The sequence below is a fragment of the Lepidochelys kempii genome, chromosome 22, assembly GCF_965140265.1.
Source record: "Lepidochelys kempii isolate rLepKem1 chromosome 22, rLepKem1.hap2, whole genome shotgun sequence".
Classification (NCBI taxonomy): Eukaryota; Metazoa; Chordata; order Testudines; family Cheloniidae; genus Lepidochelys; species Lepidochelys kempii.
Window position 1 is genome coordinate 4,256,808 of NC_133277.1, and position 27,479 is coordinate 4,284,286.

Genomic DNA, 27,479 nt, shown 5'->3' on the forward strand with positions numbered 1-27,479 from the left:
AGCCATCCACTATGACCTGTACATTTCCCAGGGTCACTACCCTTGATATCAGCAGATCTTTGATTGCGTGAGCTACTTGCATCACAGCAGCCCCCACAGTAGATTTGCCCACTCCAAATTGATTCCCAACTGACCGGTAGCTGTCTGGCGTTGCAAGCTTCCACAGGGCTATCGCCACTCGCTTCTCAACTGTGAGGGCTGCTCTCATCTCGGTATTCTTGCGCCTCAGGGCAGGGGAAAGCAAGTCACAAAGTTCCATGAAAGTGCCCTTACGCATGCGAAAGTTTTGCAGCCACTGGGAATCATCCCAGACCCGCAACACTATGCGGTCCCACCAGTCTGTGCTTGTTTCCCGAGCCCAGAATCGGCGTTCCACTGCATGAACCTGCCCCATTAGCACCATGATGCCCACATTGCCAGGGCCCGTGCTTTGAGATAAGTCTGTGTCCATGTCCTCATCGCTCACGTTACCGCGCTGACGTCGCCTCCTCGCCCGGTATCGCTTTGCCAGGTTCTGGTGCTGCATATACTGCTGGATAATGCGCGTGGTGTTTAATGTGCTCCTAATTGCCAAAGTGAGCTGAGCGGCCTCCATGCTTGCCTTGGTATGGCGTCCGCACAGAAAAAAGGCGCGGAACAATTGTCTGCCGTTGCCCTGACAGAGGGAGGGGTGACTGACGACATGGCTTACAGGGTTGGCTTACAGGGAATTAAAATCAACAAAGGGGGTGGCTTTGCGAGAAACTGAATGGCCCCCTCAAGGATAGAACTCAAAACCTCAATGATAGAACTCAAAACTGGGTTTGGCAGGCCGTTGATTTCACGGAGGGAAGGAAGAGAAAATGAATACAAAACAAATCTGGTCTATTTCTTGTTTTGAGCCACTTCATCTATCTTTATACATCTTGTTGGCAGCAGACTGTGCAGTACGACCGCTAGCTGTCATCATCTCCTGGGTGCTCGGCGGAAGACGGTGCAGTATGACAACTAAGGTGAAACTTAAAAGGGAAAGACCAGGCTGAGTCACTCCCATGTTTGCCCAGGTGCCCGATTAAAAGAGCACCCAGGACTACGTTGATGACTGCTACCAGTCATACTGCACCGTCTGCTGCCACAAGGCAATTAACTGCTGCTGTGTAGCAATGCAGTACTGTGTCTGCCAGCACCCAGGAGACGTACGGTGACAGTGAGCTGAGCGGGCTCCATTCTTGCTGTGGTATGGTGTCTGCACAGGTAACTCAAGAAAAAGGCACGAAACGATTGTCTGCCCTTGCTTTCACGGAGGGAAGGAGGGAGGGAACGGGGGCCTGACGATATGTACCCACAACCACCCGCGACAATGTTTTAGCCCCATCAGGCACTGGGATTTCTACCTAGAATTCAGATGGGCAGTGGAGACTGCGGGAACTGTGGGATAGCCACCCACAGTGCAACGCTCCGGAAGTCGACGGTTGCCTCGGTCCTGTGGAAGCACTCCGCCGACTACATGCACTTAGAGGACGTGTGTGGGGACACACACAATCGACTGTATAAAACCGCTTGCTACAAAACCGACTTCTATAAAGTCGACCTAATTTTGTAATGTAGACATACCCTTAGTCTCTGATCCCGTTCCATCTGCTCTTCCTTAACCCACGGAAGCTCTTCAGGAGCTGACGCTGCTATGGGAGTGTAAACTGGATTCTACTCTGCCTAATGCTTCCCATTATTTCTTATCCAAATCCGTTCTGTGACCAGTAGAGCTGTCTGCTCAAGTTCTGAGAGCAGAATGCTTAATAATTGTGACCAGAGCTGGGTGAATAACTAATTTATAGCTTCAGCGGCCGTTCTGAAGAATCAGCAAAACAGTTCAATTCAACCTGAACCCAATCCCAACATTCTGAAGTTTTCTAGTGAATTGAAAATGTTTTCTTTGAGCCCAAACTCCTATATTGTTTGATCAGAAATCCTGTGTTTCCGGGCACGTTTAAAAAGCTAGATTCGCAGAAGGGCCAGTGGTGGCTCAGGACTTTTAGCCAAGTGGTTAGAGCACTCACCTGGGATGTGGGAGACCCTGATTCAATTCCCCTCTCCGCCTGAGGAAGAGCAGCGATTTCAGCTGAGGTCTCCCGCATCGCCCTGACTACTGTTAAAAGGGGGTGAACCTGGCCCCGGATGGGGAAAGGGGTACGTCATACGCACCACAGGAATAGAGCACTACCCTGGGGATGGGTGTTAGTGCCTCAGTGCATGACCTTCTGCCGGGATGAAACCGACGTGGCTTTGGACGGTAAGGAACAGCACCAAGCTGATTGTTCCCTCTGCGTGTGCGAGAGACTTAAAATGTGAGTTTAAAGCTCATTACCCGTCTGGTTGTTCTGCAGGCTGAGGTGGGGCTTTGATTTTTAATGCTAATAAAAGCAAGCACTTTTATTTTTTTTTTAATCAGCTGGGAAAGAGTATTTGAAATGAGTGGTGCAAACAGAGGATGAAAAGGTACAGCACACTGTCACGTCGTGGCCATAGCATTGCATTTCCCAGAACTCTGTTTCCCTCTGTACCTAGGGCTCCACCCCGGAGGATGGCCAGAGTCCCACGAGAGGCACTCCGCACCTTGCAGGGTCAAGCCCAGCATGGTGCCGGCACTGAAGGAGATGGGAGTCTTTAGAGTGGGCCTGATCCATAACTCATTGACATCAATGGAAAAGCTCCCATTGATTGGCTGACTCTTGGCCCTTTAAAATGGGGACTGTGGAATGGACTGCTGCTGGCTAAACCCCAAGTGGCTAAGAGGAGGCAGCTAATAACTGCAGGAGCCTAAAAGTTAAATGCCGTACATGGGCCCCTTGTGAGATCACTACAGAATGGGAGGGTGTCGTGGAAGGATCCATGGGAGATAGGAATCCTAGTGCTGTGGGCTGCCCAGAATCACCTGGGTGTTAGAGAAGGTGCAAGAGGTGGTAGCTGACATGTCTATATGCTCCCTTCCTGTGTGAGGGCATGAATTAGAAGCTGGACCCTATGCTTGCGCTCCCATTGCTGACTAGTGCCTGCTTCGTCTGGTGGCCCTTCCCCTCCCCATTGCAGGAGACCACAGCACAGAGCCAGGGTGATGCTGGCAGTAAAATATATTTGCTTTTTGCATACCTGCCCCTAACAGCTCTCTTCAGGGTGTCGCTTAGTCAACAAACTCAGCATTCCTCTGACAACTTTGCTTCCTGGCTTGGTGGGAACTTACAGGAAGCGGTGGGGCTGAAAAGTCCCTGAGGTATGTTGTGTCCTTATGCTGACCTTGTGATGCACAGGCTCTGCCCTTTCTGTGTAGCCATAACTAGACATTTAAATGCTTCCTTATTTTACTGTGAAAATCGGCCATGGTAAACGTCTCCGCAGACAGGCTGGCACGTCGTAGGTACCACTGCACCACATGCCCTGCCCACTCAGCACTGCAGGGGCTCAGATCCCCTTTCCCTCTCCACAAAGCAGAGGGCTGTCTCACCGAGGAGACTCTCCGTGAGCTCCTAACAGTATGGGGTCTACAAATAGAACTGGTCAAACAAAGAAGTTTGACGAGGATTTGGCAAACAGGTCTTTTTGTTTTTGTTTTTATTTTCAAGCTAGACTGATTTTTCCCCTCCTTCCCAAGTTTTAATTTTTTCCTTTTGAAATCACTAATTTGCTGTATTTTTGCAAGTTTCAGGGGGCAGAGTTAAGGTTGGATGGGGTTGGCAATGAGTGATGAGAGTCCCAGGACATTAGAGACACAAGGCAGGTGAGGTAATAGCTTTTATGAGACCAATTTCTGTTGGTGAGAGAGAGAAGCTTTTGAGCTTACACAGAGCTCTTCTTCAGGGCTGGGAAAGGTTCCCGAGTGTCACAGCTAAAGGGACCATCAAGGTGAAGTGGCCTGTTCTCACCCCTGTAGTCATAGGACCAAAGGGTGGGGGTGAGTGGGTTTCAGATTGTCCTAGTGAGCCATAAATCCAGAAGGATTCCCTTGCAGTAGGAATTGGCTGGCTCTCTTCTGTTTAATTCCAGGCATTTTAATGTTAGGTGGGGTTTTTTTCCTTGAAGCTGTCGAATTTTATTGGTGTCATACCATGTTCTGGGTGCTAGCTGGACACATTCTCAAACATAACTCTCTTCCTTTTTACCAAAGTACTTTTGTTTAGACATTGGATGAAATTCTTACAAGTGCAAGAGGCCTTGTGACGCCTAGCTAGTCCTTGTGCTCGTCTGCAAAGAGGGGGATTTCACCGTTTACTCTGCTCCCGGGTCCTAATTCTACCCCTTTATCCCACCTGAAACAATTCTCCTCTTCCTCCTTTGCACTTCCACACTTCGGATGCCTGCTCCGAGCGCCACCCTCCCTGAACCTGTGCTGACTAGCTTTGCCTTCAGCTGCCTGGTGACTGTTGTGCTACCTTGCTCAGGTGGAATTTGCTTTGCTTTGTCAAAGTCACGCTTGTTGGCAGGTCAGTGAAGCCCTTAACAGCTCAGCCGCCGGTGCATCTGAAAGAAAACAGTCCTGCAGGGACCTATAGTAAAGAACAGACTTGTCAGACACATAGATGAACATAATTTGTTGGGAAAGAGTCAACATGGTTTTTGTAAAGGGAAATCACGCCTCACCAATCTACTAGAATTCTTTGAGGGGGGGTCAACAAGCATGTGGACAAGAGGGATCCAGTGGATATAGTGTATTTAGATTTTCAGAAAGCCTTTGAAAAGGTCCCTCACCAAAGGCTCTTAAGCAAAGTAAGCAGTCATGGGATAAGAGGGAAGGTCCTCTCAGGGATTGGTAACTGGTTAAAAGATAGGAAACAAAGGGCAGGAATAAATGGTCAGTTTTCAGAATGGAGAGAGGTAAATAGTGGTGTCCCCCAGGAGTCTGTACTGGGCCAGTCCTATTCAACGTATTCATAAATGATCTGGAAAAAGGGATAAACAGTGAGGTGGCAAAATTTGCAGATGATACAAAATTGCTGAAGATAGTTAAGTCCAAAGCAGACTGCGAAGAGCTACAAAGGGGTCTCATAAAACTGGGTGAGTGGGCAACAAAATGGCAGATGAAATTCAGTGTTGATAAATGCTAAGTAATGCACAGTGGAAAACATAATCTCAACTATACATATAAAATGATGGGGTCTGAATTAGCTGTTACCACTCAAGAAAAAGATCTTGGAGTCATTGTGGATAGTTCCCTGGAAACATCCACTCAGTGTGCAGCGGCAGTCAAAAAAGTGAACAGAATGTTGGGCATCATTAAGAAAAGGATTGATAATAAGACAGAAAATATCCTATTGCCTCAATATAAATCTGTGGTACACCCACACCTCGAATACTGAGGGCAGATGTGGTCGCCCCTTCTCAAAAAAGATGTATTGGAATTGCAAAAGGTACTGAAAAGGGCAACAAAAATGATTAGGGGGATGGAACAGCTGTTCTATGAGGAGAGATTAATAAGACTGGGACTTTTCAGCTTGGAAAAGAGTCGACTAAGGGGGGATATGATAGAGGTCTATAAAATCATGACTGGTGAGGAGAAAGTAAAGAAGGAAGTGTTATTTACTCCTTCTCATAACACAAGAACTAGGGGTCACCCAATTAAATTAATAGGCAGCATGTTTAAAACAAACAAAAGGAAGTATTTCTTCACATAACACACAGTCAACCAGTGGAACTCCTTGCCAGAGGATTTTGTGAAGGCCAAGACTATAACAGGGTTCAAAAAAGAACTAGATAAATTCATGGAGCATAGGTCCATCAATGGCTATTAGCCAGGATGGGCAGGAATGGTGTCCCTAACCTCTGTTTGCCAGAAGCTAGGAATGGGTGACAGGGGATGGATCGCTGGATGATTACTGTTCTGTTCATTCCCTCTGGGGCACCTGGCATTGGCCACTGTGGGAAGACAGGATACGGGGCTAGATGGACCTTTGGTCTGAGCCAGTTGGGCTGTTCTTAAGTTCTTATGACCTCTGTGTTCAGTCAGGAGACTGCTGCAAGGCATGGCTTGTTACATTGCCTGGTCATGTGATGGCTGAGCTCAGTTTCACGCTGCCAGCTCTTCCTGCCACAGCTGTGTTGGGGCAACAACGCCCACTGTGATTTGCACCTGTGACTGGGCCAGTACATGCAGGGACTCTGGAAGCATCTGTCTCATCGTTTCCAACACTGTGGGTGGGTTGCAGGAGCTATGGGGTACCTTCCCAATCTGAGGCACTGCAGTGTGGGATGCAGGAGGACAGGTTGAATCAATGCAGCTGCAGAGCTCATGGCTTCTGTGCCACAAGAAGAGAAATGGTTATACATTGTCATAGGTTTTAAGGCCAGATCACCATGGTGATCCTCTACTCAATTGTGGTCACCAGGGCAGATCTTCAGAAAGGCATCCAGTTTTGAACTTAGCCCCACTGATGCAGGAGTCTGAGCCACCAACAGAGCTATGTCGAACGATGCCAACTGCAGATCTGGGCCTGTAGGTTTAACCCGCTGGTTGCATGCTGTTGGTCTGGTGGGTTGCCAGACTGAGTGCATGGCACCAAGGCTTTTGTTGGGGTCAGTTGTATTGAGGAATGTAATGGGCATATTTCTGACAGAAGTAGTAGCGGGGGTTGTTCATATGCCTAGGCAGACTTCTTACAGACTGGGAAAATAAGAGACACTTTTAATTCAGAGATGCCCAAGAAGACAATAAAGAAAAGTGCCCTGACAGTACGATGTGATTTTAGATTGACAGCTCTTTGGGGCGGGGACTACCTTTTTGCTCTGTGTTTGTACAGCACCTAGCACGCTGGGGTGCTGGTCCATGAATAGGGTAGGTGCTACCACAATACAGAAAAGAATCATCATTGACCTCCCGGTGATCTTTGGATATGCACATGGGCTAGTTTCCAGAGTCCACCAAGCCGTGTGAAGCCTGAGCTGTGCTCTTCTGCATTGATTCGATTACCCTTGCTGCCCAGTCGCTTGATGACTTTTTTTGTTTTGAGGATTGACTTTTGGGGTTTTTTTTCCCCTTCAGAAGTGACCGAGAGTTGCACCCACAGGATTTTAGCGTGTGGCAAACAAGCGATTGTTTGCCCATGCACACTGGGTTACTGTTATCCTACATCGGATTACTCAAGGCGCTCTTCAAACAAATCCAAATAAACAGCTGCAGGCGCTCATGCGCGTACTTGTACGTGGGCCCAGTTTACCTGTCTCCCATGCGTAACTGGGCGGAGTCTCCTCTGGAACTGGTCCCCCATGTAGAGGATCAGCTCCAGGCCTGTGCATCAATTAAGTCCCACTTAGCGGGCTTTTGTTGGCCTTCTGCATCCTTTTCTGGGGCACAATCCAGGCCCTGCTTTGTAGAATCCTTCCCATGGAAGATGCTATCCAACATAAGTGCTAGCTGGCCATCTTAATTGGGGATTAGAGGGTGTGTTCGGGGAGGGGAAGTCACTGAATAGATGCTCTGGGTTTTTTTGGCTTATTTATTTCTTGAAATATTAATATATCTAACCGGGTGATTTGCGCTAACAGGATTATCTGTGGCTCTGCATGCCTGTTACAAACACGTTAAACTGCTTTATGGCAAGGAGAGCAGTCAGGGCTGGTAACCAAGGTTTTATACCATACAAAACCTCTTTTGTTTCAAACCGTGGACAGGCTGGATCTCCCCCTTTCCTCGAGGAGGAGTGGCGTCAAAATCAGGAAGAAAAGCAGCAGGGTGGGAAGTGTAAGAGAGAGAGGCCAGGTTCTGTCACAGTGAATCCCCAGGGTTCTGAAAGAAGGGGCAGTGTTGTTGTGGTGTTTGTACCAGGGTGGTGCTGGAGGCCCCCCCCATCAGGAAGCAGTGCTGGATCTTGTTGGGAAATTTTCGTAAGAACGTTAGAACGGCCACACTGGGTCAGACCCGTTCATCTATCCCAGCATCTTGTCTTCCAACAGTGACTGGTGCCAGGTGCATCAGAGGGAATGAACAGAACAGGGCAGTCATCAAGTGATCCATCCCCTGTGCCACCCATTCCCAGCTTCAAGCAATCAGAGGTTTAGGGCCACCCAGAGCATGGGGCTGCATCTCTCACCGTCTTGGCTAATAGCCATTGATGGATCTATCTGCCTAATTCTTTTCTGAACCCAGTTATTTTTATGGCCTTCACATCATCCCCTGGCAACAAATTCCACAGGTCGACTGTGTGTTGTGGGTCCTTATGTTTGTTTTAAGCCTTCTACCTATTAATTTCATTGGGTGACTCCTGGTTCTTGGGTTATGAGAAGGGTAATCAATACTTCCCTATTCATTTCTCCTCACCAGTCATGATTTTCTAGACTTCTGTCATATCCTCTTTAGTCATCTCTTTTGTAAGCTGAACAGTCCCAGTCTTATTAAGCTCTCCTCATATGGAAGCTGTTCCATACCCCCAATCATTTTTGGTGCCCTTCTCTGCACCTTTTCCATTTCTAATCTATCTTTTTTGAAATGGGCCACCAGAACGGCACACAGTATTCAAGGTGTGGGCTTACCACTGATTTATATAATGACATTATGATAATATGGCAGTAAGTATCTATTCCTTTTCTAATGGTTCCTAACATTCTGTTCACTTTTTTGACTGATGCTTCATGTTGGGCAGATCTTTTCAGAGAACTATGCAGGATGACTCCAAGATCTCCTTCTGGAGTGGTAACGGTTCATTTAGACCCTCCTTATTTTGTATGCATAGTGGGATTATGTTTTCCAATGTGCACTACTTTCATTTATCAAATTGAATTTCATCTGCCATTTTGTTACCCAGTCACCCAGCTATGTGAGATGCCTTTATAACTCTTCACAGTCAGCTTTGGACTTAACCATCTTGAGTAATTTTATATCATCTGCAAATTTGCCAACTCACTGTTTACCTCCTTTTCTGGATCATTTATGAATATGTTGAACAGCACAGATCCCAGTACAGATCCTTGGGTGACCCTGCTATTTACTGCTTTTTCCACTGTGAAAACTGACCATTTATTCTTACCCTTTGTTTCTTAACTTTTAACCAGTTACTGATCCATGAGAAAAAATAATGAGGAGTACTTGTGGCACCTTAGAGACTAACAAATTTATTTGAGCATAAGCTTTCGTGGGCTAAAACCCACTTCAGAGGATGCATGCAGTGGAAAGTACAGTAGGAAGATATATATATATATATATATATATATATATGTACGCACAGAGAACATGAAACAATGGGTTTTGCCATACCCACTATAATGAGAGTGATCAGGTAAGGTGAGCTATTACCAGCAGGAGGAAAAAAAACTTTTATAGTGATAATCAGGATGGCCCATTTCCAACAGTTGACAAGAAGGTGTGAGTAATAGTAAGGGGGAAAATAAGCATGGGGAAGTAGTTTTACTTTGTGTAATGAGTCATCCGCTCCCAGTCTTTATTCAAGCCTCATTTAATGGTGTCCAGCTTGCAAATTAATTCCAATTCAGCAGTCTCTCGATGGAGTCTGTTTTTGAAGTTTTTTTGTTGAAGTATTGCAACTTTCATGACTGCCTGCTTTGCTTAAGAGCTTTTGGTGTGGGACCTTCCTTCAGAACTCTTGGGTGAATATCACTCGGTCCTGGTGATGTATTACTGTTTAATTTATCAGTTTGTTCCAAAACCTCCTCTACTGACACCTCAATCTGGGACAGTTCCTCAGATTTGTCACCTAACAAGAATGGTTTAGGCGTTGGAATCCCTCTCAGCCTCTGCAGTGAAGACTGACGCAAAGAATTAATTTAATTTCTCAGCCACAGCCTTGTCTTCCTTGAGTGCTCCTTTTGTACCCCGATCATCCAGTGGCCCCACTGAATATTTGGCAGGTTTCCTGCTTCTGATGTACTTTATTTTTTGCTGTTAGTTTTTGTGTCTTTTGTGTGTAGTTGCACTGCAAATTCTTTTTTGGCCTGCCTCATTATACTTCTACAGTTTTGACTTGCCGGAGTTTATGCTCCTTTCCATTTTCCTCAGTAGGATTTGACTTCCAATTTTTAAAAAGATTCCTTTTTGCCTCTAACTGCCTCTTTTACTCTATTGTTTAGCAATGGTGACATTTTGTTGATCCTATTACTGTTTTTTTTTAAATTTGGGATATACATTTAATGTGAGCCTCTATTATGGTGTTTTTAAATAGTTTCCATGGAGCTTGCAGGCATTACACTCTTGTGAGCGTTCCGTTTAATTTCCATTTAACTAGCTTCCTCATATTTGCATAGTTCTTCTTGAAGTTAAATGCTACGGTGGTTCTTTGGTATTGTTCCCCTTACAAGGATGTTAAACTTAATTACATTGTGGTCGCTATTACTGAGCAGTTCAGCTATATTCACCTCTTGGACCAGAACTTCTGCTCCATTTAGGACTAAATCAAGAATTGCCTCTGCCCTTGTGGGATCCAGGACTAGCTGCTCCAAGAAGCAGTCATTAGTGGTGTGTGGAAATTTTATTTTTGCATCCTGTCCTGAGGTGACATGTTCCCAATAAATATGCTGATAGTTGAAAACCCCTATTATCACTGAGTTTTCTGTTTCTGTAGCCCCTCTGGTGTCCCTGAGCATTTCATAATCTTGGTCACCATCCCGGTTAGGTGGTTGGTAGTATATTCTGATTGCTATACTTTTATTATTCAGGTGTGGAATTTCAATTCCATAGAAATTCTGTTTCAACTAATCATTTTCTGTCAAAAGATCCTAGTGCATCAAAACCGAAGCTGTTCTCCAAATGGCTGGATATGAATCTCCCAACTTGAAAAAATGTTGAAAAAATTTTGAAATTATTGAAATGTATCTTTGATATTTTTGAAATGAAAAATTCTGGTTTTCTGATCTGAAACTCTGTCTCATTCAGAAGTTTCAGTGAATCAGACACACACACACACAAAAATGGCAACACCAAAACACAACATTTTGAAATGAAGTATTTCATTGGACACAAACCAAAATTTTGTTTGGGTTTTTGGTTCCCAAATAATTGAGGTTTTGACTTTGTCCCAGTTTGAGAGGGGGGGGAAAAAATTGAACTCTTGACTAAGGGACGGGAAAACCATTTTCACCCAGCTTTACACAGGACCCCAGTGTGCTAGGCACTGTGTGTGTCTGCATGCATGCAGTATCGGCGTTAGGAGACATCGCCTGCCCCGAAGAGTTCACAGCGGAAGGTCCTGATCCTGCACTCTAATCCTCATGTGCAGACTCTGATACCTGTATAGTCCCAGTAAAGTCAGTGGGGCAAAGTACAGGGGCAGGGGACTGCCCATGTGGATCAGTTTGTGGGTGTAGCAAGCTGGGGGAGGAGGGCGGACAGCTGTTACATGTACTGCATCCAGCGTCCTCCGTGAACAGAGATGACAGACTGACTCAAAGCCATTTGATTGCCCAATTGATGGGACCAAATGTCTCTCAATCAAAAGGGTCTGGCTGTGAAACTAGCTTCCAGTGGAGTTCAGACTAACCCTGCTGCTGGCTGTATTCAGATGCTCTGCAAAGCTGTCCCACTAAGAGAAGGACAGACCCCCCACTCCTTCATAAGAATGGCCATACTGGGTCAGACCAAAGGTCCATCAAGCCCAGTATCCTGTCCTCTGACAGTGGCCAATGGTAGGTGCCCCAAAGGGAATGAACAAAACAGGTAATCATCCAGCGATCCATGCCCTGTCACCCAATCCCAGCTTCTGGCAAACAGAGGGTAGGGACACCCTCCAAACGTGTATACCCCAATCCTAGCCCTCTCCTTCCAAAGGACAGGGAGAAGAGCAGAAGACTTAAAGTCCACTAGGGACCTCGAGATGTAGCCATTAGTTATCTTGGAAGAGCTTGGATACTGCAGGGATGGGTACTGAGATGCAGTATGTTGCTCTACGGACTCCTAGTCTACTTGTGCCCCTCCTCCTTGTTTGTTATGAATACTTTGCTCTTCTCACCCATGGATGTCAAAGCACTTTACAGAAGCAAGTCAGAATACCATCTCCATTTTACAGATGGGGGATGTGACTTCCCTAAGGTCCCCCAGTGAGCCGGGAATAGAATTCAGGTCTCCAGATTCACTGTCCAGAGCCCACTCTGGTGTATTAGGCCATGACAAGGTGGCAATGAGCTACCAATGCAATGTGGCCATGAAAAAGGCAAGTGTGGTCCGAGGATGCATCTGGTGAGGTATTTCCAGTAGAAATGGGGATGTATTAATGTCATTGTAAGAGACACTGGTGAGACCTCATCTGGAATACTGGCTACAGTTCTGGTCACCCATGTTCAAGAAAGATGAATGCAAACTGGAACAGGCTCAGAGGAGGGCTACTAAGTTGGTCAGGGGAATGGAGAGCCTAAGAGTTGGGCTTGTTTAGCCTAGCAAAGCAGAGGCTCAGAGGGGATCTGATTGTTCTCCATAAATGCATTGGGGGTACGCGCCAGGGAAGCGGAAGAGCTACTGAAGCTAAAGGATAATGTTGGCACAAGAACAAACGGGGCTAAAGTGGCCATGAGTAAATTTATGCCGGAAATTAGAGGCAGGTTTCTAACAGTCAGAGGAGAGAGGCTCTGGCACAGCTTCCCACTAGGAGCAGTGGGGGCAAAAACCGGACTGGATTTAAGGTGAAGCATGCTATGTTTATGAAGGGAATTATTTGATGGGGTAGCCTGGGATAGCAGGGGACTGGACTTGATGATCCAAGAGGCCCCTTCCAGTCCTATGTTTGCATGATTCTAGTAGGTGAGGTGATCTCTTTTATTGGCCCAAGTTCTGTTGGCAGAGATGCGTTTTGGAGCTCCACAGAGCTCTTCTTCAGGTCAAACGGAAGCTTACCGGCTGAAGTCGCTCTGTAGCGAGGAGACGCTTCACCAGTGCGGCGCCTCCTGCTGGTCGTCTCGGGAATTAGCTCTTTCCTGCCCGGAGCGCCCTCTGCAGGCAGGTGTCTCGCCTGCCGCTGGCGCCCATGTCCCTCCTGGACCCCGGTGCCCCTTTACCTCAGGGTTCTGCCCCAGCAATACCCCCATGATCTGGGTCTCCCCTCCCAGGGGAACCCCCAACCCTCTAAACCCACCTTGCCTCAGTGGCTCCTGCCAGTCGTCCTCTAGCCCCCGCTCACTGGGGCAGACTGCAGTGTAATGGCCACTCATCACTGGCAAGGGGGCAGGACCTGCTGCCTTTGCCTAGGCCCGGGCTGCTTTTACTCCTTTTCTGCAGGAGCGGGGCAGCCACCCCACTGCATGGCCCAACCAAAGCCATTGCCTCACCCACCTGGGACCAGCACGTCTGGAGCAGCGGTACAACCAAGTGACTAATTGTCGCTCCTTATTGCATGCTCTATGTGTGTGTTCTTCAGATTCCTTTCATCCAGGGCTCCGGTTCTGTTGTTCGTTCGCCTTACAGTTCAGTTGTGTTTACTCTGTATTTGATGGGCTATCAACGTTCTCTCTTATTAAATATTTCCTTGATTCATGACTGTGGGTTTGCTTTTAAAGAGCCAATCACATTTATATGACATGACTAAACAAAAGGCAGAGGTTGGGGGCCCGGAAAGAACACAGGAATCCTTCACAGGCGTGTTGCTAACCACAATAATTCTTGACATTGCTACTCTGTAGCGCTTCTCACCTTCAAATCGCTGTCGAGCCCGCAAGCTATGAATTGCTTCCTCCCCCTGGCAGGCAGGTAGTATGCTAATCCTTCAGCTGGGGAAACTCGACAAAACAATGAAGTTACGAGTGTGCCTTCTTCAATAAATTGGCCTGGTTTTGCTCTTGTTTCGACCAGTGTCACTGCGGTGATGTCCGTGGAATTGCTTATGATTTTCACCCATGGCAGCCCCGGTATTGTCACCTGTAGACACAGGTATTTGTGTACACCACAAGTCTATGTGTGGTGGGGGTCCAACTCGAGTGCTGATTTTCTCTTGGTTACTCTTTTTCTTACTTCGTGAAGGGTTTCCAGTGAGATGAGAGCTGGTGAAGGGGCCAGATGGACCACCCTGGAGACCAAAGTGTTCTGTTTACCCCCAGCACAGCTGCTGTGCAGACACTGCAAAGGTGCTAACTGCCCCTCCAGGATGCTTCTGTGCTGCTCTAGGGACCAGCCCTAGGTGTCAGACCCCCGATACAGCCAGCCCTCGACCTATCTGCAGAGATGGCCGGCTGCTGCCAATTGTGCGTGTGGGAAATGTGGACAAGACTGAGACCCAGCAAACTCATTTCACGTAGACCACTGAACGGCCATGCTGGACATTCAGAGCTATAGCCCAGGTTTCAGTCCTATTTACTGGTGTGTGAGGTCTGGTTAGGACGGCCCCAGAGTGCATGGATCTCCAACCTGCTACAGTGCAACAGAGCTGGATGCTATCTTTATGTTCTTGTCTCTCAGGAGCTGCTCTTATCCCATCCAGTGGAGGAAGCATTGGGCTGGGAACAAACCAGGCTGGGACAATAAGAACCCAACTCTTCTGGGTCTTTTTGGGAGTGGGAAAGGGGATGTTTGAGACAGCTTCATGAACTCAGTTTTCTTAGGATGGGGGAATCCCATGGAAAGGTTTGTGCCTGGTGACGTCTCCAGCCTCTGCGAGAGGAGGGGATATTCTGCAAGCTGAACCTTGCTCTTGAGAACCTTCCATCCCAGGTGGGTGTGGGAAGCAGGAATGTCGTGCAAAGCAGCTGAATGTGTAGAGGTTCGGTTGAACCCAGTGTCCTAGGTGGTGAGGTTCAGCGATCATTGGTTATTGTGTAGCACAACGACTTACAAAACAAACCTCACACGTTCCTCCATCTTTTTTGATGCCATTCTTCATTTTGAAGCATTTTTTGCCATGGCTGTAGATTAGTAGGTGCAGCGTGTGGGTGGTTGGGATTACAGAGGAAGAGTCTGGTCTAGTGACCAAAGAATGGAGCTGGAAGGCAAGGATCCAGGTTCTGTCTCTAGATCTCCCACTGACTTGGGGCTAGTCATTTGACTTCTATACCTCACTTTCCCTGTCTGTAAAATGGGGACACTCTTGCTGACCTACTGTTGAGGATGAGCTGAGGCAGAATTAGGGTTTGGTTAGCACTGTGAGTTTCCAGCAAAGAAATGTGGCAGAAAAGTGCCAATGTTCTATATTAAGATCTCCTCACCTGGTGAGCGTTTTAGGTGGATGATCCACCCTGGTGCTCAGGGTGCATCCAACCCAGCTGCAAAGACTCCCTTCAGCTGTGTGGCTTCACTGGGCAATGAGACAGATGGGCAGTGATGTTGTGGGAAATTAGAGCACACCCTTTTGGGTGGGGTCCAGAGGCACACAGCTGAATGCCCGGTGAGTATAATCAGCTGAGATTAAACTCACTGGCAGTGAACCCTGCCCCTCCAGAAACGCACTTCCTGCATTGTTTTGCATTTGTAGTGACACAATACATGGGGTAAAAGGCAGACGCCCACTGTCCGTGGTGGCCTAGCTGTAATGTCAGCCAGAGGGCTCAGCTCTGAACTTCCACTCTGAACATCTTTGTCGGCAAATGCCCATGTGTTGATCCCCAAATGGCCTGTGAAAATGGTTTTGGTCTATCAGAAACCTGCCTGCCAAGCAAGATTCTATCCTTTGCTGCCAGCTTGCATAGCGGGCTGCTGGGGAACCAGCACTTCCTGGGTCCACAGCTCCAGGGCAACCTAGCCTTGTGGACAGTGCCAGGCTGGGGACCCCAGACCTTCCTAGAGTCCAGAGCTGCAAGGCAGTCCTGCCATGCCAGGGTTTCCAGGCTCACTGCTGTGGATCTGGGTTCCTGAAAGCCCCAGCTCTAATCAGGATTGACTCCCAGATCTGCAGCAGGGAACCTGCGGACAATGACGACTTTCAGACTCCCTGCCCTAGAGTTGCAGACCCCAGGAGCCCCAACAGCTGCTGACTGAAATTTCTTGTCAGGTTTACAGCCCTAGTGAAACTGACAAGACTGTCAGTCAGCAGCTGCCCTGGTTCTGGGGAGCAGGTCTTGTTTGGGGTCGGTATTTCCAAAACCTTTTTTTTTTTTTTTTTAAGATTTGTGGTTCATGGGAAATTTTGAAAAAAAAACAAACCAGTTTACATTCAAAGTGTGGAACGAAAACAATCAAAATATTGACATGTCCCAGGAACCAGAAATCCCTGGTTTTGGGCAGCTCCTTGGTGAAGTATCACATTGCTCAGCAGTGCCCCCTCCAGTTGATCTGTAGAATGGCGTGTATGGGCTATGAGAAGAGTCAAATCTGCTCCGCCTGGGCAGGACAGAAGGTAGGCATGCACCCTGTTGACCTGCAAAATGGCCTTGCAGCGCAGGTGTAGGTGAAATGGTGGCACAGGGGTAAGGCTGTAGCCTTTGATACTGGAGGGCGTGGGTTCCAATCCTAGCACTGCTGTGGAGCAGCGTGGCCTTTTATCAGACTTAGACGGCTATAATGGTCCCTTTTGGCCTTGGAATCCATGTAGGTAAGGAGTGGGGAAGAGTCGGACGGAGACAATTGCTGGAGTTAAACTCCTGTCCAAGGTGGGTGTGAAGAGGAAATCTTATTCCAGGGCATATTTATCAGCAGAGACTTTCTGGGGCTGTTCTCTGGAGCATTAAGCAGGTATTATTATCTGCTAGGATGGAGTAGGTGAGTCCTGCACACTCAATCCCCTGCAGTTGGTAAGGTCACCCTTGGTCCTTTGTTACTTCTCGGGTGTCTTATCGATGGCCTGGGCAGCCCTGCTGGTGGTCAGATAGCAGAAGGCTCAAGAGATTGCTCGTAAGAGGTGGCTGTTGCAGATGGGCCGAGGCTGGAAGAGACTGTGAGTTACCCCTCTCTGCCACTGATGGGGCCTCGGGCATTGGTGCACCTCGGTCCCGTTTCTTCTCTGCACACAATAGCTTAGTCTCCTGAGGTTAGCCATACTGGGGTGTCATTTCACCTGTTGGGTTTAGTGCGTGGGTGCTGGCTGATGGTGGCCTGTGATATACAGGAGGTCAGACTAGATGATCGAGTGATCACTTCAGCTCTTAAAACGCTGCGATTCTTGAACACAGGGCAAAGAGCCAGGCCCAGACCCAGAAAGATTATGATGTAAGTACAAGGCAGAAGAGAATGGCTGGCTACAGCCAGACAGGGGAGAACAAGGAAACAATGAGGCCATATTGGTGACAGGCAATGGTCACAGCACCCCAGCTGATTGGGTCCTGGCAAGTGAAGTATCCTCTTCCCCTGCATGTGGTGGTTCTAGATCCAAGATAAGGCACGTTGACGGGGCAGTGCAGGGGTAAAGAGAAGAACAAAGCCTCTCTAAGCCTGTCCTTTTGGCACCTGTTCCCCAGCACTTACATTCACTTAGCGAGGGAATAAATTCCAGGGTGTGTTGAGGCTCTGAGGAGCCGCATGGTTATGAAATTAATTTGTTCCGTCCTGTAATGATTCGTGGCATATCCCCAGCAATTTAGGATGGGAATTGCTTGTAACGAGCGGTGCCTCCCCGCCCCGAATAAAGGTGGCTTTAGATTAGTTTTGTTTGGCTTTTGCTGGCCAAGATGGTGACTGCTGAGTGCAGGCGGGAATGGGGGTGAAATGAGGATTGTGTGGCAAAGTAAACATTGACCTTAGAGTGGTCAGGGAGTGGGGAGAGCTTAACCACTGGCTCCCACTGCCTTGGAAGAGTTTTAGACTGCTCAGGGATGTGAGAACGCTCAGCTTTGTCCTGCCAGTGACTAAGGATCAGCAAGACGGATGCATGGAGCCAAGGTCATTTTGGAAGAATGTCCTGGCCTGGTTTGCTGGCACCCTTCCCTGCTGCTCCAGAGGGGTGTCTGCCTCTGCGGAGATCCACGGCAGCCTAAAGATTTCAAGGAAACATGACTTAATTGTGGAATCATTCAGGAACCCAAGTAATAAATCAAGCGACTGAGCTGTTGAAAATCACTCGGCTTGTAGACACCTGCTCTGAAAAAAGTAAACATGCTGTACATGGGTGGGGAAGGCCTGCTCATTATATTTCCTTAATTAACCACAAAGAGATCATTAGGAAGGTGGTTTCAAACCTTTTCCACTGAGATCTTCCACCCTGGTGCAGTCACCCGATGCGTCGCAGGGCGGCTTTCCGAAGAACTCAGAGTGAGTGCACAAGTCTTTAGAAAACACACAGCACCAGCCAAGCCTCTTTCCAAGTGGATGGCTGGATCAAAGGAATCTGGTTCTTTCCGAGTACGTGGAATCCGACTTGATGTGTGCTGCTTTAATACCTGCCTGTTCGGTCTGATCTGCTTGGCTCCTTGGTGATGCATCAGCTCTGCAGCTGTCTGCTTGGTTCAGGAGTTGCAAAGCCCATCTGGTGCGTGGTGCAGACCCAGAGTCTGTCAGTCTGGGTGGTCGCTGTCTCTCACTTTGTGTGTGTGTGGAATTATTTTTTAAAAATGTGAATTGAAAATGAAGGTGGCTTAACCCCATCCTGCAAAGTTAGGACGAGAGAAAGTATTCCCATCTAATTTATTTTGATAACAACATGGAGAGAACTCTTCAATGGGGAAAACTTTCTCTGTGCAGCCTTGAGCTTCTAACTCTTCATGTTTTAACTCAGAACCTCATAAATAATCTATGTTTAGCTGTACTGTGCATCAGGGATTCCATGGGAAGTGAAGTACAGTTGTTAGCCTCTATCTACAATACCCTGTGGAATAATATGCAGCTGCATCAATATAATGTTATGTGAATATGGATTATGGAAGCGCATATGTATAGTTAGGTGGGTTTTTTTTAGTAAGTGCTTAACAGTTGACCTACAGCATTTCATGGCATATAACATTTGTGAACTACACCTAAGCTCATCTGTAGGACATCTGAAGTCCTGTTTCTGTAACATTAATACATTTTGTTCATATGGAACAAAACACATTTTTTCAAAGAGAAATTTCAACGGTTTTGATTTTTTTCGTGCTGAAGGGCATGTATAATTTAAACACCCATCTGTAATCTCTCTGCATAGAAATCTTCCAAAGTCTCATTTTCAACCGTGACGTACGCTCCTAATTCACAGAGGCACTTTTGAATCCCTGAGTGTGTGACCAGATGATGTATATGATCAGCATCTGCCTGCCTCTGTGTGTGTGTGTGTGTGTGTGTGTGATTGCTAACATAAAATCTTAACTGCTATCATCACTATGACACAGGCCACACTAATGCAAGTGCTTCCATGGCACTGAATACCCATAGGCAGGACTTTCAGTGCCACATAGCCTGGAGGGGGAGGAGGAGGGATGTGTGCAGGGTGACCAGATGTTCTGCCTGGCAGGTACGACTCAAAGCGTCTTCCTCTTCCCCCTCTAGGTGACCAGCAGTGGCCGCGATGAGAGCAATAGCCACCGGGTGGCACCTCACCTGCTGATAAAAATGATCAACAAGTCCCGTAAGTCCTTGTCGCTTTGCGTTCTTTCCCTGAGACGGGTTTGCAGGGTCATGGATGATTCATATACAGAATGGTATTTAATACTGACTGGTAGCACTATGGCAACCCCCCAAACTGGGGAAGGGACAAGGTGGGTGTCAGAAACCAAGGCAAGGATGGCTGGGCCCAACAGTCAGAGCCAGAATCAGGAGTCAAGAGCAGGATCGGCACAAGGCAGGAGTAGGGCTGGGAGCCAGGCTGGACCCAGAGCAGGGCTGGAGCAGGCTGAGGCCTGTGGTCTGTCCCCACCGTCAGGCAGGGGAGGGTTCCAAGCTACGAAGTGAGCTGGGCGTGTCTCCAGAGTGGTTTATATACCTGCCCTGAGAGTCACCAGACCAGCTCCTGGCTCCTGGATTGGCTGGAGCCTAGCGTGTGGTTGAACCAGGCTCAACCAGGGGGTTGGAGAAGGGGAAATAAAAAAAGCACCCCCCTGTGAATCTACAGCCCATATGAGACTGGACTAGGATGTAATTCCCAGAGGTCCCTGCTGGAGCTTCTACTCCCTGTACTTGGTACCTACATGTTATAGTGATGGGCAAATATAAACAGGTAGTAGGTGGGTGATGGGGGGGGAATGCTGTAAATCCTCCCATCTTACGTGGACACCAGCTGCTACTAGGTTAGTGGGCAGAGACGTGAGGAGACTCTTGTGGCTGGCCGGTGGCAGGCAGGGTACACTGAGCCAGGGAAGGGGTTATGACAGGCTGGGGCGGGGTGTGTCGGCCGGGATCGGTTTGTGATTGGTTAGATGACTCTGGATGAGCGAACGCAAGGGCTGAGTAGGGCAGGCAGATCAGGTCTAGTTTGGTTGTAAAAACCAACAAAGCTAGATTAAACAGCCCAGCCTGAGGTGGACATATCACTAACTGCACCCGGATATGAGAGTCTGGGCCAGCTAAGGGGCTTGGCAGATTGCTCTGTTTCACAGCGTGTGAGCATGAGCCTCTGAGCAGGAAGTGTCTGTTCCACAGAAACGATAAATTTATCTCAGATGCATATTTCTTTGGCTGAGCTTATTCAATGGGTGGGACTCGTGACTCAGGTAGCCACACTTCATCAGCTGCTTTATCTTTCATAACCCAGCTGTGTGCTCCTGTCGCCAGCCTTACCTGGTCAGGTGTGCCATTTCTGGGCCTCCCTGCTGATGGGTGCTAATGGCGTCCGCGCTTCATCGTTATACCAATGAGCACAGCTTCCTCTCTGTCATCTTCTAGCGTGTTTCTCGTGCTGGCTGCTGCTTGAGCAGACGTTTCTTTTCACATCATGTGTCACTGCAGACTCTGGGCTCCATGCTGTTGTTCCCCTTTAGCTGCTTTCTGTGCATGTGGCTTCCTTTTCTTCTCCTGTTGCACCAACCCAAGTCTGGTCTCTGGTCTGGCAACCAGACACCCCGTCAGAGTAATTTACATTGAAGTTATCTCAGTAGCCTGTTGAAGCATAACAAGTTTCTCCAATGTAAGCTCTGATGCTCTTAATGACAGTTCCGTGTCTTTGACCTGGCCTATTCTGACCTATTCTGGCTACAGGTTGACCTCAAATCATGGAGGAGTTCAGTATCCTAAATTGCAGAATTGGACCTTCAGTCTCCCACCAGTCACTGATGGAGCAGATACGTTGGTCTATTGCTGCACCTTGCACTGAAATACGGACTTGTCAAACTTTATTTTTCCCCAAGCGATCGAATATGCGTTGGGGGGGGAGGATAGCTCAGTGGTTTGAGCATTGGCCTGCTAAACCCAGGGTTGTGAGTTCAATCCTTGAGGGGGCCGTTTAGGGATCTGGGGCAAAAATTGGGGATTGGTCCTGCTTTGAGCAGGGGGTTGGACTAGATACCTCCTGAGGTCCCTTCCAATCCTGATGTTCTATGATTATAAATGTTACTTTTCCACACACCCTGCAAACAGGCACTTTGAGCCTGAATGACTTTTATTCTAGTTTGAGAAAAGTCAGAACAAAAGGAAACTAAAGGTAAAATCTCTATATGAGAGAGAGGGAGAGAGCTCAGCATGGGCCACCCTCTGTAACGTGCTGCAGGAGTTACACATCCTCCAATGGCAACTTCTCCCTGCAGAAGGGCAGGCTCCTTAGATGTTTAATGGTGCCAGCAGAAGGAGGGAGGTGCTGAGTTTCATAGATTCATAGATATTTAGGTCAGAAGGGACCATTATGATCATCTAGTCTGACCTCCTGCACAACGCAAGGCACAAAATTTCACCCACCACTCCTGGGTGGGCTGATTGGCCAGACCCATTGGAACCAAAAGTTCAAATCCCAGTAGCATCACCTCAGGCAATTCCCCATTGTGGGGAGAAAAATTCTGCTAATAGAGAGCTCTTTAATCTAGCAGACATAACAAGACCTGTTGTGGGCTGTGAGCTGAAACAAGATAAATTCAGGCTCGAAATTAGATGCAAACTTTTAAGTGGAAAGCAATTAACCATGGGAGCAACTTATCTAGGGTTGTGGTGGGTTTGCCATAATCCTGAAGTCTTTAAACGAAGATTGGATGTCTTTTTCTGAAATCCTGCTCCAGCTCAACGACTAGAACTGAGCTTGTTGCAATAATGAGGGAGAGAAATTTCAGGCCTGTGTTGTGCAGGAGGAGGATCATAATGGTCCCTTCTGGCCTTAAAAAAAATCTATGAAATGAAAGAAAGAGTTAGTTGCATTCTCCATACAGGCACAGCAAAAAAAATGGAACAGCTGCTGCTCTGGAGAAAGCAGGGTTAATGAGAAACCATTGCCAGAGGGCCAAATTCCCTGCTAGTGTAAATGGGCAAAACTCCACTGAAGTCAGCGAAGAAGAGAATTTGATCCAGAAATTGCATCTCCTCTTCCATTGGAATATGTCTGCATTTTCTTCACATTTTAATTTTTGGGAAGGGTTAGTTAGGACTGGCGTGAATCTGGCCCTGTAAGTTCCAGCGGTTTACTTTGGAACTGGCATTATACCATAGACACCGGGGGAAGGAGGAGAACTGATCTGCACACCACTAAAGCATTTGACACGCTGCCCCATGAAACCTTATTCAAAAAATGAATTCAAATTGGCTTTGCCTGTGAATTGAGATCTGGCTAAAAGGATGTAAACCAAGGTCCATGTATTGAGCTGATGGGAGGGTTGCATGTTGTGTGGTCCCAGCCCCGTGGTCCCAGCATTACAGCGTGTCCTCTGTCTCTCATAGGATGGAAGATGATCTTAGGGCTGGCGTTCTTTCTGGTGATGGCGTGGTACTCTATATCCCGCGAAGAAAGGTACATACATCTGTGAGTGTCTTTTTAAAAGTTTTAGTGGGGGCAAGAGGCTTTTCTCTTCTGCCCTTTCCTGATGGTTTCAGGCTGCCTCACTCTGAGACTAAGACACAGTGCGTGGAAGAGACACACTCTCGATCTCAGGAACAGTGTGGAGCTGGAGTTGGGGATAGCTAAATGACCCTGCTTCCAGCCAGATAAAAGGGAGGCCTATCTAGTCTGGATCAGCTGGTGAGATTCACCTCCTCAGTTCATCTTACAGGATAAAGACAATTATAATTCACCAGTAAGTGCTGTCTTGTTGTGATGACATTGCATAACCATGCATTGGGGGTTCCCCTTCCCAAGCTAACATGATTTCTGGGGGACAGCTCAGTGCTTGTCCAAGGTGAATTTGGGATGACCCTGAAAAACCTGGGCTGTAGATCATGGTGAGTGAGCGTCTCAGCCTTGTCTTCACTAAAAGGTGCATTCTTATCATGTTAGCTAAGACTGATAACTTACATGAGGTAGACTCCCAGAGAAGGCTGTTTGTAGTTTTAAATGCGTGTTAGGAGGTTGAGTTAAACGACGGGGTTAGTTCACAGGATATGAGAATGCACCTTTTCCTGTACTCGACGACGCACCCGAAGGGTTAAAGAAGAAGTATAGAGGATAAGCAGTCGAAAAAGATGTCAGGCAGTTTTCTTTGGTGCTTCTGCCTAGAGCTGAAGACGTGAGTGCCGTCTCTGCATGCTGCTATCTCTCTATAGGGTGGGCTTAAGAGCCTAGTATTTGAGCATATAGCAGTCAGTAGAGAGAGGGGTGCTATTACCCACAAAGCATATTCTTAATTTAGTATACTTGGAGATTCCCTCAGGCTCTGCCATAGCTCCTCTGGCAACTTGTCATGAGGATGACCTGCAATAAGCTCTGCTAATAGCACATGGCCTGGAGCTGACATGGGACCCGAGCCCTCGGTTACTGTCTGGCAGTGACATGCTCTGCTCTCGCGTGGACTCGCGCCTGCTTGCCGGACGTGGAAAGGACGGCTCGTCATGCGGGCGGAGCCCGGGCTGGGGAAATCACCATCTCCACTGCTTGCCTTACAGTTTTTCTTTCCCTGTGCAAGATGTCGGAATGACATGTCCCCAAGGAGAGATGGAAAAGAAAGCCACGCTGCTCATAGGAAAGTGAGTAGCTGTCCTGAGCAGGAGCTGGGCCTTTGCAGGGCTGCTCTTTGCTCCCAGAGGATGGGTGGCATGTGGGAACTGGGGGAGGATTGGCACTGCGGGCTCTGGGGGTGAGGCAAGGGCGGAGAATAGACTGTGAAGTCAGCTGAAGATGCCAGTTCAGTTCAGGTTTGCGTGTCCCTCTGGCTAATCCCGCTCTGTGTTCCTTGCAGTTACACGCGGGACCATCCCATGTTTTTACACCTGAACGATTACTTTTGGGTGAAGAACCGGTCGCCGTATGAGCTGCCGTATGGGACTAAAGGAAGCGGTAAGCAAACCTGATTTCTCTGCTCTGCAGCACCAATCCCTGGGGTTTGGCTAATTGCAGCATGGCACATAATAAAGGAAATGTGTTCCCCTTCACACCTGCTTTTTCTGTCTCTTCTGCTGCCTCCTATTTCTTACTTGCAATCTAACCAATGTGGCTTGATCTGCTCTCTCCCGTGGCCTCTTGGCTCTGCCCTGGACTTGTTTATGGTTTGCATGGCCCTTCTGTGAGCGTGTTGCAAATAACTTCTTGTCAGCTGACCCCTGTTTTCGTCTAGGGAATTACCCCCAAACAGATGAATTCTTACAAAGGTGTTGGTGATTGCTTGCCCAGGTTGTGAGAGAAACTTTCAGCCAGTCGGGCGTTCACAAACGGTTTGCAGCAACTTGTTTGTTGCCCATGATCCGTGAGTGGTTGTCAGAGTCACACGATACTGTTTCTGCTCCCTAACTGGATGACTAAGTCTCTTTTTAAAAAGGTGAATAAAGTCTATTTTATGTCGATTAAAAATAGTAAAAAGGTGCCTGTCCCAATCTGTAGGAGTCTTAACATCATTTATAACCCCGCAAAGTCTGGCAACGTGGAAGTAATAGTGATTGCTTTTGGTCATGTATACACCTCCGGTTCCTGTGTGCAATGTGTCCCTCTCTGTGCCCAAGCAACACCGGATGTGGATCTCTTTTATCCCCTAGCAACTGCTCCTGGGAGATGGCAGCAGTCCTCTCCTTCCCCTCCCTCCCGGCTTTTGGCTCCCCTCCAGGAGGGACAGATAGGGTCATAGAAACATGGGTCTAGAAGGGGCCTCGAGAGGTCATCAAATCCAGCCCCCCTGTGTTGTGGCAGGGCCAAGTAAAGCTACGCCATCCCTGACAGGCGTTTGTCGAACCTGGCTTTAAAAACCTTCAATGATGGGGATTCCTTGGATGCCTATCCTGGAGCTTAACTGGCCTTAGAGTTAGAAAGAAACTTTTTCCTGTTATCTAACCTAAATCTCCCTTGCGGCAGATTAAGCCCATTGCTACTTTTCCATGTCCACTGAAGGTAGGACAACAATTGACCACAGTCCTCTTTGTAACATCCCTTAACATAGCTGAACTCCGTTATCAGGTCCCCTCTGTCTTCTTTTCTCAAGACTAAACATGCCCAGATTTTTAGCTTTTCCTCCTAGGTCAGGTTTTCTAAACCTTTAATCATTCTTGTTGCTCTCCTCTGGACTCTCTTCAGTTTGTCCACTTTGCTCCTAGTGTGGCACCCAGACTTGGACACAGTACTGCAGCCGAGCCTCACCAGTGCTGACTGGAGTGGGACAGTTACCTTCTGTGTCTTACATACAACGCTTCTGTTAACACACCCCAGAATGTTGTTAGCCTTTTTTGCAACTGCATCACATTGTTGACTCCTATTCAATTTGTGATCCACTGTAGCCCCCAGATCCTTTTCAGCAGTACGACCACCTAGCCACTGATTTCCCATTTTTGTGGTTGTGCATTTGATTTTTGCTTCCTAAGTGAAGTACTTTGCACTAGTCTGCACTGAATTTCATCTTGTTGAATTCAGACCAGTTCTCCAGTTTGTCAAAGTCCGTTTCAATTCTAAACCTGTGCTCCAAAGTGCTTGCAATCCCTCCCAGCTTGGTGTCATCTGCATATACTCTCTACTCCATTAGCCAAGTCATTAAAAAAATACCAGACCCAGGACTGACCCCTGCGGGACCCCGCTAGATACACCCTCCCAGTTGGACAGTGAACCATTGATAACAACTTTCTGAGTCCGGTCTTTCAACCAGTTGTGCACCCACCTTATAGTAATTTCATCAAGACCACATTTCCCTGGTTTGCTTATGAAAGTCTCATGTGGGTCTGTGTCAAAAGCCTTACTAAAATCAAGATGTGTCACATCCACTGCTACCCCCATTCATTAGGCCAGAAACTCTTTCAAAGAAGGATATCAGGTTGGTTTGGCATGATTTGTTCTTGACCGATCCATGCTGGCTAGTCCTTATTATCCTTTTATCCTCTAGGTGCTTACAAATTGATTGTTTAATCATTTGTTCCCGGATTTTTCAGATACTGAAGTTAGTCTGCCCAGTCTGTGGTTCCCCATGTTCTCCTGATCCCCCTTTTTAAAAATAGGAACTATGTTTATCCTTCTCCAGCTTTCTGGGACTCACCCATCTTCCATGGATTCTGGAAGATAATTGCTAATGGTTCCAAGATTGCTTCAGCTCGTTCCTTAAGTACCTAGGATGAATTTCATCAGGCCCTGCTGACTTGGATACATCTAACTTATCAAAATAGTCCTTAATCTGTTCTTTCCCTATTTTGGCTTGCGTTCCTTCCCTCTTGTGAATATTAATTGTTTTGAGTGTCTGGTCACCATTAACCTTTTTAGTGAAGACTGAAGCAAAATAGGCATTCAACACCTCAGCCTTCTTCATGTCGTCAGTTATTAGCTCTCTTTCCCTGCCAAGTAGAGGACCTACGCTTGCCACTGACTTTCTCTTGCTCCTAATGTATTTAAAGAACCTCTTCTTATTGCCTTTCATGTCCCTGGCTAGGTGTTACTCATTTTGTGCCTTAGCCTTTCTGATTTTGTCCCTACATGTCTGTGCTGTTCTTTTGTACTCCTCCTTAGCAATTTGGCCATGTTTCCACTTTTTGTAGGATTCTTTTTTGATTTTCAGGTCATCAAAGGGCTCCTGATGGAGCCATATTGGTCTCTTTTGATTTTTCCTGTCTTTCCTTCGCACTGGCATAGTTTGCAGTTGCGCATTCAGTTGAGAACCTGCCAGCTCTCTTGAACATCTACCCAAGTCCTCACTCCTGGCAGGAGCAGTTCACTTCGGGGTGTGGATGGCAGGGAGGGGTCCGACGGTGGAGATGTGAGAGACTTCAGCCACCATCTGCCAATGAACATGGTTGCTCCCAGCTCCTCCTTGCCTGCCTGCCCCATGGGTGTTGATGTGTGTGGTGAACCCCACTGCAGCTGGGAGGTGTATAGCCTCTGGGGGAAGCTCTGGGCAGCGCTGTGTGTTAATAGTGGGTAGAGATCTGCTGGTGCAGATGCAGGCTCCTCTGGAGAGAGTGAGAGTCTTCTGTCGTTGCTGTCATTATTTATTTGTAGCACTTAGGGGCCCCAGTCATGGCCCAACACCCCGTTGTGCCGGGTACTGTGCAAACTGCCCCAAAACACTTGCAATCTAAGTCTAAGACAAGAAACAACAGGTGGATGCAGACAGAAAAGGGTGCCCAAGGAAGCAGGAACAGAGTGCATTTGGGAGCAGCCCTGGGGCTCGTGAGTGCTGATGCTAGAGGGCAGGTTAACAGGACAGCTGCTAAGGAAGGCTCTATC

The 27,479-nt window shown here is 47.6% G+C and overlaps 1 protein-coding gene across 10 annotated transcripts in view; it reads left to right on the forward strand.

The window, feature by feature from the left end:
* Positions 1-27,479, forward strand: part of ST3GAL4 (ST3 beta-galactoside alpha-2,3-sialyltransferase 4) — a 187,867-nt gene that overhangs the window by 142,580 nt on the left and 17,808 nt on the right. For 8 of the 10 annotated variants that reach the window (XM_073321127.1, XM_073321125.1, XM_073321130.1 and 5 more), the window contains 4 exons: positions 19,277-19,355; positions 22,580-22,661; positions 23,738-23,818; positions 24,031-24,128. In XM_073321127.1, coding sequence (XP_073177228.1) covers positions 19,340-19,355; positions 22,580-22,661; positions 23,738-23,818; positions 24,031-24,128 — 277 coding nt within the window. In that variant the 5' untranslated portion in view covers positions 19,277-19,339. The remainder of the gene's footprint in view (positions 1-19,276; positions 19,356-22,579; positions 22,662-23,737; positions 23,819-24,030; positions 24,129-27,479) is intronic. The other 2 variants (XM_073321122.1, XM_073321131.1) reach the window with 2 other exon arrangements.